This window comes from Zootoca vivipara, chromosome 12, assembly GCF_965207765.1.
Source record: "Zootoca vivipara chromosome 12, rZooViv2.hap1.1, whole genome shotgun sequence".
In the NCBI taxonomy this organism is placed as follows: Eukaryota; Metazoa; Chordata; class Lepidosauria; order Squamata; family Lacertidae; genus Zootoca; species Zootoca vivipara.
The window spans coordinates 41,024,225-41,037,123 of NC_142595.1; the positions used below are offsets into that span (position 1 = coordinate 41,024,225).

The 12,899-nt window shown below is 45.0% G+C and overlaps 1 protein-coding gene across 1 annotated transcript; it reads right to left on the reverse strand.

The window, feature by feature from the left end:
* Positions 1–3,734: 3,734 nt before the first annotated feature.
* Positions 3,735–9,408, reverse strand: LOC118095298 (C-type lectin-like). Its single transcript, XM_088654966.1, has 6 exons — positions 9,348–9,408; positions 7,816–7,898; positions 6,910–7,001; positions 6,437–6,577; positions 4,855–5,038; positions 3,735–3,871 (listed from the first exon to the last, which is right to left on the reverse strand). Exons 2-6 carry the CDS (start codon positions 7,880–7,882, stop codon positions 3,804–3,806), a joined length of 552 nt encoding a protein of 183 aa, XP_088511092.1. The 5' UTR covers positions 7,883–7,898; positions 9,348–9,408; the 3' UTR covers positions 3,735–3,803.
* Between the last annotated feature and the right edge of the window lie 3,491 nt (positions 9,409–12,899).

Consider the following 12,899-nt stretch of genomic DNA (forward strand, 5'->3'; position numbering starts at 1 on the left):
CAGCTGCCTTAGGCAGTGAATACCGAGAGGTGTAGGTTGCAGAAAGATACTGCAGGACAGAACCATGTGCATGACCTACTTTTGACAAGGAAAGGGACCCTCGGGCCTGGGGCTCAGTGCAGCCCTTCAGGCCTCTTTCCCTGGCTCTCGGGGCTATCCCTAGGCTACATCCTTTCTCTGGTCGCAACCTTTCTTCCCAGGCCACACACCCCCACAAGCCCCCATGTGTGTTTTTGTCTGGGTAGACTATCTCCTTGAACTCTAATAATGCTGCCTGACATCCAGTAATAGCAAGGGGTGTGTGGAGAGGCTAGCCTACTGTACAAAGATAAAATGTACATGTTCTGCTCTGCTCACTTTATATCAGGAACCCCCTGCCACCACAGGTATTTGTCACCCCCCAAAGTTGTTTAAGGGACGCGGGTGGCGCTGTGGGTTAAACCACAGAGCCTTGGGCTTGCCAATCAGAAGGTCGGCGGTTCGAATCCCCACGACGGGGTGAACTCCCGTTGCTCAGTCCCTGCTCCTGCCAACCTATCAGTTTGAAAGCATGTCAAAGTGCAAGTAGATAAATAGGTACCGCTCCAGCGGGAAGGTAAACGGCATTTCCGTGTGCTGCTCTGGTTCGCCAGAAGTGGCTTAGTCATGCTGGCCACATGAACTGGAAGCTGTACGCCGGCTCCCTCGGCCAATAACGCGAAATGAGCGCCGCAACCCCAGAGTCAGTCACGACTGGACCTAATGGTCAGGGGACCCTTTACCTTTAAAGTTGTTTATGACCCATAAACTGAAAAAGGTTTCCCAACCCTATCCTATGTAGAGATGTGAAGGCCCAAGGCAGGGGCATAATTATTTTTTAACCCTATTTTTTTTTAACCCTATTGTTGTTTTTTCCAAAGACTCCCCCACCCCCCTAAATGCATTGAGGGCGGAGGGGGGGATTGTAGAATATATTATTTTATAATGATGTATAAAATGTTTAAAAGAAGGTGTGCATATATTTACTCCCCACAAACAGTCTCTAAAAACTATGTAATAGGGAGACTATTATGTAAGACTATGCACAGCATCAGATTGTTACAGTTCCTGTACAGTGAGAAGAAGCAAGTCCTGCGTGGAAATTTGAGACTACAACTCTGAAATGGAAGAGCAAGGTGCATTTATGCCTCTAGGGGGAACTGCCGTTGTCAACAAGAAGGTTTTGATGCCTTCCTTTGCTTGTGAAAGGGTAGAGATGCTTATTTAAATCCAGGCAAGCCTTGTGTTTTTAGAAATCTGTGATAATTATGTTGACAAATGTGAAGAAGCAAAAGAAGGCGCTATTGAAACTGACAGTGATAGCTCGAAAAATTATATGGATGCATATGACCAAAAAAGCTCCCATCAGCCATCTTGCCTTAGTTAAGCTTAGCCAGCATGGTGTAGTGCAGCAGATCTGGCTTATGACTGCTTATTTCCTATAATTAATTCCAGTTCTGCTACTCGCATGCATGAGCAAAGGGATGTAGGACACTGACACACCCACTCTTTCCCAGATCACTAAAACCCTTAGACCAGGTGGGGCTATACTTTGCCCTCCAGGTGTGGCTGGGCTACAGTTCCCATCACTCCTGGCCATTGCCTTTGATGGCTAGAGCTGGTGGGAGTTGGGAGTTCAGCGACATGGAGGACCGTCAGTTAGCCATCCCTTCCACTAGTACATCAAGGAGAATTGATCTACCCCAACACGCTCACTGTGTGCTGGCCTTCTACTTGCAAGAGTAGTGCAGGAGACCCTGCAGAAATACTGTCTTTCCTACTGGATTAGATAGACCACTGGTCTGACTCAGTCAGCTCCCATATGAGTCCTCCCAGAGCCCTCCATTATAACCACTGCACAATTCTACCACCTCATTCTGTTGCCTGTGCAGACCAAGCCTTTACTCAGCCACTCCTCCAGTCTCTGAGATTTTGGGACAATGCCGTGCACAAGAAGCTGATGAAAAGCAAGCCATTGTGACTAAAGCTGGCATAAAATTACACCAGATAGAGATGCTGTTCAGCAGTGGGTCTGCTGCTGCTGCTGTTGCTGCTGCTGCTGCTGCTGCTCTGCCCCCAACCTGACAGAGGGAAAACAGGCCTTTAAAAATAATCATAGAATTGTATAGTTGGAAGGGACCATGAGGTTCATCTAGTCCAACCCCCTGCAATGGAGGAATCTTTTGCCCAATGTGGGGCTCAAATCCATGACCCTGAGATTAAGCATCTCATGCTCTACCAACTGACCTTTCCCAGCAGTCTCATAATGTTTTATGCTGTCAAGTCACAGGACCAAGGTGAACAGGCTTATGAACCATCCTAAGTCTCCACTCTCTGGTCCCACCCACCACTAAACCCCAAAACACCACTTTGGGGGGACTTATAAAAGCTTCAACTCAGACACCTTTTGCTCAGCTGGCTGAGCCCAGAATCAGAAAGGGTGAGCAGGTTACATTGTCTTATCTTTGGCTGATTAGGGGTTGGGTACTTAATGCTCACTGAGCCCATGAATCACTCAGTTGAGCTGGAAATCTGTTGCAACCTAAGCTGCTCATCCTAGCAGATCTTGCCCTAGGATTGCCCCCTTCTATGGGTTAATTCCTCACAAACTTTCAGTTCTGTCTGCACAATTTTATGAAGCATTCTGCAGCCTTACAAGAACTCTAGACTATTAGTATTTTGTGTGAGAGATTCAAGCACATACTAGAACTTTAGATTTGCATGATAAAAGTGGAATGTGCCACTCTGTCACCTTTGCATAACAAATCCACTTTTTTAAAAACTGACTATTTGCAGAAATGTTTTTTGAAAGTGACAGGGAAATGTACTGAAAAGTGTTGGATGGACAAATTACTAATGGACAGACATTTAAGCAAATGACGATGAATTTTCATTGTCATATAACTGCCCTGTAAACAAATCAGACTGAATGCTCAAGAAAGGCCAAACATAATCTAACCACCGCATAAGCTTTCTGCAAACAAATCAGGATGAATGTGGAATAAAGAGGCCATTTGGAGGAACCCTATGTACTAGACACTTGATTTAAAACAAACAACAAAGGGGAAACTGGGATCCCCCAAAGCAGAAATATGTCGCCAGCTGAGAGGGAAGAAAATATTAAAAGAAATCACTCACCAGAAAATTCATACTCTTAAGGAAGATTTTATTAGAATTTGTTTGTGCTGCAGCCACAGAAGGGTAAGTAGGCAAGACATATGGATAACTAGGGTTTAACTTCAGAGGGCATGTCTGCATTATGGACTTAAACAGATTTTATACCACCTTAACTGTCATGGCTCTCCCCCAAAGAATATTGGGAACTCTAGTTTTATGCTGTTTTATGCTTAATAGCATGCTTTCTATTAAGGATCCCTTTCACAGAACTATGGTTCCCAGGGTTCCCCAGGAGAGAGAGCATGACTTAAACCACTTAAAGTTTCTAATGCAGATAAATGCCCAGATGTTGGGAAAGATGGAGGGCACAAGGAGAAGGAGACGACGGAGGACAAGATGGTTGGACAGTGTTCTTGAAGCTACGAACATGAGATTGACCAAACTGCGGGAGGCAGTGGAAGACAGGAGTGCCTGGCGTGCTATGGTCCATGTTTTGAAAAGGAACAGTTTCATTTGGGTTTAGAAGATTCTGTGTAGGTTGTCACAGAAGACCTTCTCCTTTGCAAAGGGGAGTCTTCAAGATGTACTGGAATTGCAGAATATCCATCGGGAGTCCCATTCATCTGAGTTCCTTCCATCTTGAAGTGACGGTTGAGCCAAGGCCCGCTCTACAGCTCATGCTTGCAGATGTAGGCATTCTGTTTGTGGCATGCCGCATCATTCCATTTTGAAAAATCTAGAGGGAGAACCAGTCACATGTTATGGGATCGTGCAACAGCCAACAGCTTTGGGTCCCAATACTTTTGGGATGTCAGAGGCAGTATGCCAGTTGTTGGGGAACACAAGTGGGGAGAGCGCTGTTGTACTTGGACCCTACAATATGGGCTTCCCATAGGCATTTGTTTGGCCACTTTGAGAGCAGGATGTTGGACTATGATGGTCCTTAGGCCTTATCCAGCAGGGCTCTTCTTATGACCCAACTAATCACGGCAGGAATATTCAAAAACAGACAAGAGGTCCATGCTACACAATAGGTAGCATTACCTCCTACTCTGAAGTATAAAATACTCTGCTACCCAAATCCAGTCAGTGGGGTTTGTCCACGTGGGAATCATACTGTTTCTCTACATAAAGGTGAAGTGGTACTAAATGGAGCAAGGATGGGGGTCCTATCCTGTCCTGACCACAAGTGAGGGCTCATGGGTTAAGAAGAGATATGAGAGTGGCCTATTCCAGTGTTTCCCAACCAGTGTGCCTCCGGATGTTTTGGGACTACAACTCCCATCATCCCTAGCTAGCAAGACCAGTGGTCAGGAATGATGGGAGTTGTAGTCCCAAAACATCTGGAGTCACACTGGTTGGGAAACACTGGTCAGTTAGTGGCAAGTAGGGTCAGGCTGAAGTTTCAGGACCTTGGATAGCTCCAAGCCTACAGCTCCTCAAGTGGTGATTCACAGCCTATGGAAGACACTCCAGAGTGGCCTAATTGGTTGGGTAATACCGTATGTAGATTAATCAAGCTGGCATTTCAGGACCTTGGATAGCTCTAAGCAGGCAACTTGCTCCAATGGCATCAGGAACTCAGCTGAGGTTTTTGTATGTCTCTTGGACCTAGTTGCCCTCTCAGGCTAACCTCTGTATAACCTCTGTAGGAGATACTGAGATGCTTTTGAACAGGGCAGCCTCCCTCCTGGATAGCAGCTCCCAAAAACTGTTCACCTGAACGTTTAATGATGACTCTTTCTTCCCACTGTTGAGGTGAGTCAGCATCAGGAACGGCTGCCCCACTCACAGAACGCAGCAGCTCCACGCAATATTTATTTTCACCCCGTTTGTTGGGTGCCCCCAGCATCCATGCTTTATAGTTGTAGGTAGACTCATCTGACCACCTCCACTTGCCGTTCTGGAAGGCGAAGAGAGAAAGGAACATGGAGATAAGTGTGGAGGTGAAGCAAAAGCCTAAGTTCAGGATCTGGTGCGGGGCCAGTCCACCCAATGAGCAAAGTGAGGTGGCCACCTCAAGCAGCAGATTGTGGATGCTGTAAAGGACATAAAAGTGGGAAAGGGCCATAATCGAATGGTTGTTGTTGTTTAGTCATATAGTCGTGTCCGACTCTTCGTGTCCCCGTGGACCATAGCATGCCAGGCACTCCTGTCTTCCACTGCCTCCCGCAGTTTGGTCAAACTCATGTTCGTAGCGAATGGTAAAGCACCTGATTTGCATTCCAGGATCAATCCCCATCATCTCTAGGTAGGGCTGGGAATGCACCATGCCTGAAACCCTGGAAAGCTGCTGGCAGTCAGTGTAGATACTATTGAGCTAGACAGTCCAGTCCAGGCAGTTTCCTGTGTTCCAAGTTGTTATTTAATTTATAATTAGTCTATTGCTACTCCAAGGGGGGGAACACATTTGGATTTTGAAACTCAGGTGCCGAAAAATAACTTGGCCAGCCCTGATTAATATCTACTTTGACTTGGGAGAAGGGGAAACTGCTCCACCTCACATAGCAAAATGTCGTGCCCGAACCTACCGGTAGGTCTACTGATTCCCTATTGTCTCTGGAATAAATTCCAACCTAGAAGGGTCACATCCACCATCTATCACACAGTGGTCCAAGAACCTCACCCCCTTTGATACATTTGAACATGTTTCCTATGAATATCAGTCTTGTGTGGATGCCTGTTTGGGTACCTCGATGGCTTATGTTAAATTTAATGCTCATTTGCCAGGCACAATCTTTACCTAATTTTAGGTGCCAGGCAAAAGCTTTCCTTTCTACCCAGGCTTTTGGCCTTTAATTGGAAGGGTTTTTAAGTATTTGTGGCCTCTTTTAATGGGACAGGATCTGCACAACCTGTTAATTATGTAAATAGTTTTTTTAAGGTTTTTATTGTGTTCATTGAAATGGCTTTTAGTATTTATGTGGTATCTGTAAGTCTCTTTGAGTCATTTCCATGAGTAAAGCAACACATGACATTATTACTATTATTATTATTATTATTATTATTATATTTTATTGTTTTTATTTTTATTATTATTCTGATGGAATTTGCAGATGTCTCTCATTCACTCCCCCCCTTTGTTTGCTTTTCTTTCTTATTTGCTAGTTTGCTTTGTAAAAAAAGTAATTTAAAAAATAAAAAAGAATGAATTTTGAGACTCACATGAGCCCAAATCTGCATCACATACGGTAATAGACTGCACACTGATTCCTGAAATGTGTCCTGCAGTATACAAGGGCGTCTGTTTTCTCTTGGGAACATTGTCTGAGGAGAAGCACAGAGGAGTCTAGACACTTACATGTCGGATATCATGCAGTCCAATCCACACATTGCTGGGTTCCGTCTGGTAAGCAAAGATGTGGTCAGCCACCACAAGAGTCTCTGCAACAGTGAGGATAGAGGCAAGGTGTGCCCCACGGTGGTAACTCTGGCATTCGATCTGAAAGGTAGGGAAGGCTTTTAATGCCACTGTTCTCCTCCGACGTCATAAGAAGGAGGATGGTGCTTAGTGCCTCCTCCTAGACTGGCTATAAGTAGGGAGCTGGGTAAGCAAGTGGGGGCTGGTTGTGGACAGACTGAGCTTGGTGGATCAATGCCCCATTTCTCCAAGTGGAACAGCCTCCACTGCCTTCAGGTCACCAAACCTGACAGGATGGAAAGGAGGAGAGCTAAAAAAGTGGGGAAGCATCAAACTTATTGGAACATCTTACGCAAGAGTGGCCTCAGTGACAAATACCTAACCCAAGGCTTCGTGCCCCCTCTGCTTCTTACCTCAGCTTCTTCCCAGGTCATCTTAGCTTCAAAATAGCCATAACAGTTGCCCTGGTATTGCAGCCACTCCCTGGCACAAGTGTCAGCCTTAACTGCTCAGCAGAGAGAGAGATAAACCGAAAGGAAGGTGGGCGAGACCGGGATAATTACATCCTTTTTCTTCAATAAGCATGCATGGTTCCCTCCCCCACTTCATCCTCACAAGAACCCCATGAGGTAGGTAGGTTAGGCTGAGAAATAGTGCCAGGCCCAAGATCACCGTGAAGTATAGGTGGGTTCCCATGAGGCAAGACACAGTGATAACAGCAAGAACCTTTAGTGAACTAACAGAACTGGACAACAGGGGCAAAGCAACTACTTATATACATTTCACTCCCACTGCCAATGTGATTGGCTGTCCAAACTTCCAAGCTGCGAATCATAACTCAGAGTTTAAGGGCCAATGGCAGAGGCACAAATCCTGAAATGTTCTGTGATGGAATATCATGTATTGAATCAGAACACAGGGGCTTGGAATCCTTAGTCCAGGCTCAAGCTCGGGCAAACACAGACCACTGAATACATAACGCACCCAGTGAGCTTCTTGGCTAAGTGCGGATTTGAAGACTGATCTCCTGTTCCAACACTCAAACCCAGGGGTTGGAAGCTGAATCGGGCCAGTGGGCTGGTCCTGACCTTTCCTAATCCCCGTTGTGCTGTGCCTTCTAGATTTTAAACCAGGAAAAGGTTGATGTTTTTTAAAACAGATCTGTAAGCTGCTAGGGGTATTGGGGCTTTGGGGCTAAGGGCCAGGGTAAAAATGCTTTTATATAGATGAAATATGCTTTAACTCTGGAAAAATTCTGCGTCTAAAGAACTGCCACTATGCCTGCTCCATTAGCGCTGAATAATGCAGGAGAGACTTACCTCCCACAAGAGAGCTTGAAACCAGGAAACTGGCCAGGAAGACACTTAGATAAGTGATAGACCCCATTTTTTTCTTGGTTCACCTGAAATTACGTAAGGAAATAGGACCAGAAGAACATAAGAATCCCCAGGCTGGAGCATCCATGGGCAAATTCAGATCTGTAGTGTGTCCTTTCCGACCATGGATCCCTCCCATTGGTTATTTGTTGGGGATAGACCCACCAGGCAAAGCCAGAAAGAGGTCTTCAATATTTAGACCAAACCAACAGTCTCATGTTCCCTGCAGATTGCAGGTGGCAATGTTGCACATCTCTGCTGCTTACTGTGCCTGAGACCAGACAGTCCCAGGCAAATTCAGTAAGCTATCATAGGAACCTCAGATGTTGCGTTATACTGAGTCAGACCATTGGTCCACCGAGCTCAGTATTGTACCTGCTGACTAGAAACAAATCTCCAGGGTTTCAGACAGGTTCCTTTCCCATTCCTACCTGCGGCTGCCAAGAATTGAAGCCAGCATCTTCTGCATGCAAAGCAGATGCTCTACTGGTGAAGCCCCAGAGTCCTCTTAGGGGAAGTGTCATAGCTCCATTGTAGAGTATCTCTTTGCATGCAAAAAATACCAAGGTTGAATATCCAGCATCTCCAGGAAAGTCTGGAAGAGAACCCTGCCTGAAACCTGGAGAGCTGCTGCCAGTCAGTGTAGAGAATACTGAGCTAGATGGTCCAGTCATGTGACTCAGTATAAGGCTTCTTCCTGCATTCCTAGTTCCTCCTATAATGTGGAACCAAATCAATCATTCATCCAACCCAACTCAGCAGGCAGGCCCAATTTATGCCCATTTTACAGATGGCCAACAGACAGTGAAGTGGTACAAGTAGCATCTGCAACAAGACCTGGAACCTGCAATCCTCATCTATCAGGCGACAGAGGATCCAGCCCCCATGTCAGGTTGCCATGAACGGATAAGACAAGGAAAAGTCCTTACCAACTGCTTTTTGATTCAATATTCACAGAGAGAAGCTTGCAAATGCAGCCTCTTGGAATAATGGTGTTGTCCCGAGTGACTGTGCACCCCCTCCCTCTTTCATGTATCATCACTACAGGTGCTGAGAAGTGCCCTCTGCCTTTGAGCTCTTTGCTCTCCTACTTTCAATGCTTGCCAGGTTCTGGGAGAGTGGGGATCTGGAATGCTTTCTAAAGACACTATGTCTGTCAGCTGTCGCCCCTCTGATGCTTCTTTTTCCTCCTCCTCCTCTCCCATTATTTCCCAGCTTTCTCCCTCATCTGCCTCTGAGCTGTGATCTCCCTTAAACCCCTGTTGTAATTCTGAACTGTCTCTTGTTCTTCTCTGGAAGCATCAGGCTGGGGAGGCAGTCTCCACCATTCCTCCTCTGCCCAGTCCCTGACATCATCTGAGGCCCTTCTTTGTGTGCCTCCTCCGCAAGAGGTCTGTAGGATGATGACACAAGAAGCCTAGCATCGTAAAATAGAATTGATGATACAGAAAAATCAGGGAAGCTCAACTGCTCACCTGGACCCTTCGACTGATTCTCTTCTGAAGGTAGATGCGTATAGCTACCTGCTGAGTTTGGATCTTCCTCAATGGTCTCTCCTGCTCCACAGAAAGGTGTTATATAGGACTCATCTGGACATGATGAAAGACCACAGGCAGCAGGTTAAGGAAATGACTTGATGTGCTACTGTTCACATTACACAAGAGATGGCCGGGCCAGGAGATTTCGATCAGAGGCCAAAAGGTGTGGACCTCTGTCACAAATGACTCACTGGGGTTGTATGGAACCTTGGGCCAGTGGCCCATCCAGTCTAATAGCATCCTGTTCTCACAGCAGCCAATCAGATGCCAACAGGAAGTCTGCAAACAGGACTTTGTGCTCAAGGACACTATCCCTTCCTGTGGTTTCCAGCAGCTGGCATTCAGAGGCATATTGCCTCCAGTGGTATGGAGGCAGAACGAAGTCATCAGGGCTGGTTGCCACCGATAGCCGTATCCTCTACGAATTTGCCCCATGGTCTATGTAAGCTATCCAAATTGGTGGCCATCACTACAAATTCGGTAGTTTAACTGTGCGCCATGTGAAGAAATTTGTTCTTTTGTCTGCCGTGAATCTTCCAACATTCAGCTTTGTTTTATGTCTATGGGTTCTATGGATCGATCATTCATTCATTCATTCATTCCCTGCCTTTTCCCTGACAGGGACTCAAGGTGGCTTGCAGATAAAATAAGAACAGCTGGAATAATTATAATTATTAATAAAATGGAATTACTTAGCAAAAGGTTTTTTTCCCCACTGAAAAGAGGAAATCTTAGTCAACAGCTCAGATTCTTCTGGGGTCAAGCTTCCACCCTGCTCTTACCCAAGGGACCACATAAGGTCATACCTGGGGCTCAGTTTAATCACAGCAATCTTTGACGAAAGGTTGGGGTGGAAAAGGTCATGTTACATGCACCACAAACTGTTGTCAGTTTTAGACCATCATGGATTCTCCCCCAAAGAACCCCGGGATCCGTCTGAAGCAGGGTCAGCCCTGCCGTCCACCAGATCAAAACGATCTGTTTCAGGGGGGCAGTTGGAAGTTCAGTGGTGGGCAGGAAGTTCAGTGGGGCAGTTGGGAAATATAAAATTCGGGAACTAGTGGTGTACATGTAGGGATGGGCCAAACTTAATTTCGAGATCTATCAGTACTTCATTTTTTCTGCTCTTAAGTTTAGTTTCCCACATTTTCACATCAGTTTGTGGGAGGCGGGAGGTCGGTTGTTTTGGGGTTTTTTGAAGTCTTTATAAAAAATTCATTGGCATTTCTTTGCAAATTCCTCTTAATATACAAATGTTAGTATATCTTAATATACAACTGGCTGCAAAAGGGTTGGCCACATCTGGTCCTGTTAGCTAGGGATCATGGGAGTTGTAGGCCAAAACATCTGGAGGGCCACAGTTTGGGGATGTCTGCCATAGGCCATTATGCCATATTGCTGTCTACCCTCTTGTTCTTAGAGGATATCTGATGGCAAGGATGAGTCCATAAGACTGAATCAACAACATGGTGGCCAGACATGATTTTACTTTTTTTAAAAAATGAATGCATGGACATGTGCTGAGACACAGGTTTTTATTTGCAACTGATATTATTGCTCATGTCTGTCATCAGCCAAATTACCGTTCTCACCCTAAAGTGCACTGATCAAAGCAAAAGTGATATTTAGCAAGAAAGACTTAAGGAAGAAAGACTTATGGCTGAACTGTCAAAAATCTGAAATATCCTTGCATACACAGACCTTTCAGCTGTCCTTTTCAGGCCATAAGGAAATCTATAGGCCTCGGGGTTCTCCTTTGACAGGTTCTCCTTTACAGTGGAGAGGTTTCACAAACCATCACTCGGGTTGATCTTGTTTTTGCCATTGTTTCTCAACATGGGGTAGCTGCGTACGAGTGTTTGTGTCTGTAGCCTCTGGTCATGCCATAGCGTGACTGTCACAATGCATCCGCAGCCCCTGGCCAGCCTGGGGAAAGAGTGGATGCATAATGAAAGCTGCCTCACGGAATGGACTTTGGTGAACTGATGTCTCACAGCTTTGATTGGTTTTTTATTCGAACTGGGCTCTATGTCACAAGTGTTCTTTGAAAACACCTTCAGGCTAATTCATGCAAAGGTTTGTGCCTACGGCAGCCGAGTTGGTTCAGGCATGGACTTTCCAGCTGTCTTCTCACAAGCTGAACCCATTGTGTACATGCTAACTGCCACACATGGAATTCAGTCTGTTTGGGTTTGTAACACATCTACACACCTGTGAGATTTGTCTATAGCTGACATGCATATGCACCTGCCCAAGCAGATAGATAGATAGATGATAGATAGATAGATAGATAGATAGATAGATAGATAGATAGATAGATAGATAGATAGATAGATATAGACAGATAGATGATAGATAGATAGATGATAGATAGATGATAGATAGATGATAGACAGATAGACTTCCCTTCTTCTCTTTCCATGGTTCATTTTGCATAACATAAATCCTTGTACTGTATATTTTACACAAACTATACCATTCAGTATTCCATTACAGTGGTACCTCGGTTTACAAACACAATTGGTTACGGAAGTCTGTACTTAACCTGAAGTGTACTTAACCTGAACTGAACTTTCCCATTGAAAGTAATGGAAAGTGTATTAATCCGTTCTAGACAGGTCCGCGGAGTACTTAAACTTAAAATACTCAAACCGAGGTGTACTTAAACCAAGGTATGACTATATTACATCCATCAAAACTTATTTACACTGTTGAATTTATCTTAATGCTGCCAACATTTTCAAGTATACACAATTCCCCCCATATATTCAATAAACATTTTCCAATCTTCTCTAAACACATGTTCTTCTTGTTCTCTTATTCTATATGTTAAGTCTGCAAGCTGCACCATATGCCTTTCTAGACCTAAATATTTATTTTTGATGATAAGTAACAAATTTATAGATAACTAAAGGGCATCATGATGCCCTTTTTGCAGTGCTCAAGGCTAGTGATACAAGCTGCATTCCATCGATTCAGCCCTGGATTATGTAAAACTGAAGACATCAGAGCAGTATTTTCATGGTTGATTAAGAATGTGGTTCCTGTTCCTCTTCATAAGGAAATAGATTCAAAACTCTCTCCCCCCTCCAATATGCTTTTCCCCACCAAAATGAAAGAGAGGTTGGTGCAAGCTACATTCCACTGATTTGGCCTTAAATTATGCAAAACTGAAGGCATCGGACCAGGATTTCCTTGCAGCATTTAGCTCATCTTGGTATTGCACCACCTCTGTCTGGGGTCTATATAACAGCCGACCAAACAAGGTGAGACCATCAGAGAGGCACCTGGCTCAGCTGACAAGCACATCGGTCCACCCAGGAGAACAGCATCACAAGGTAAGAGCTTGTGGAAGTGATCTACAAGTCTTGGTGAAGGGATTTTTTTCAAAGGCTGTGAGGAAGATGAATGAAAGGTTCGTGAACAAGGACTTGTGGTGACAGTGGCTGGTGTCCTGATAGGGCTGAAGGCAGGGAGGCAAATAGTTGT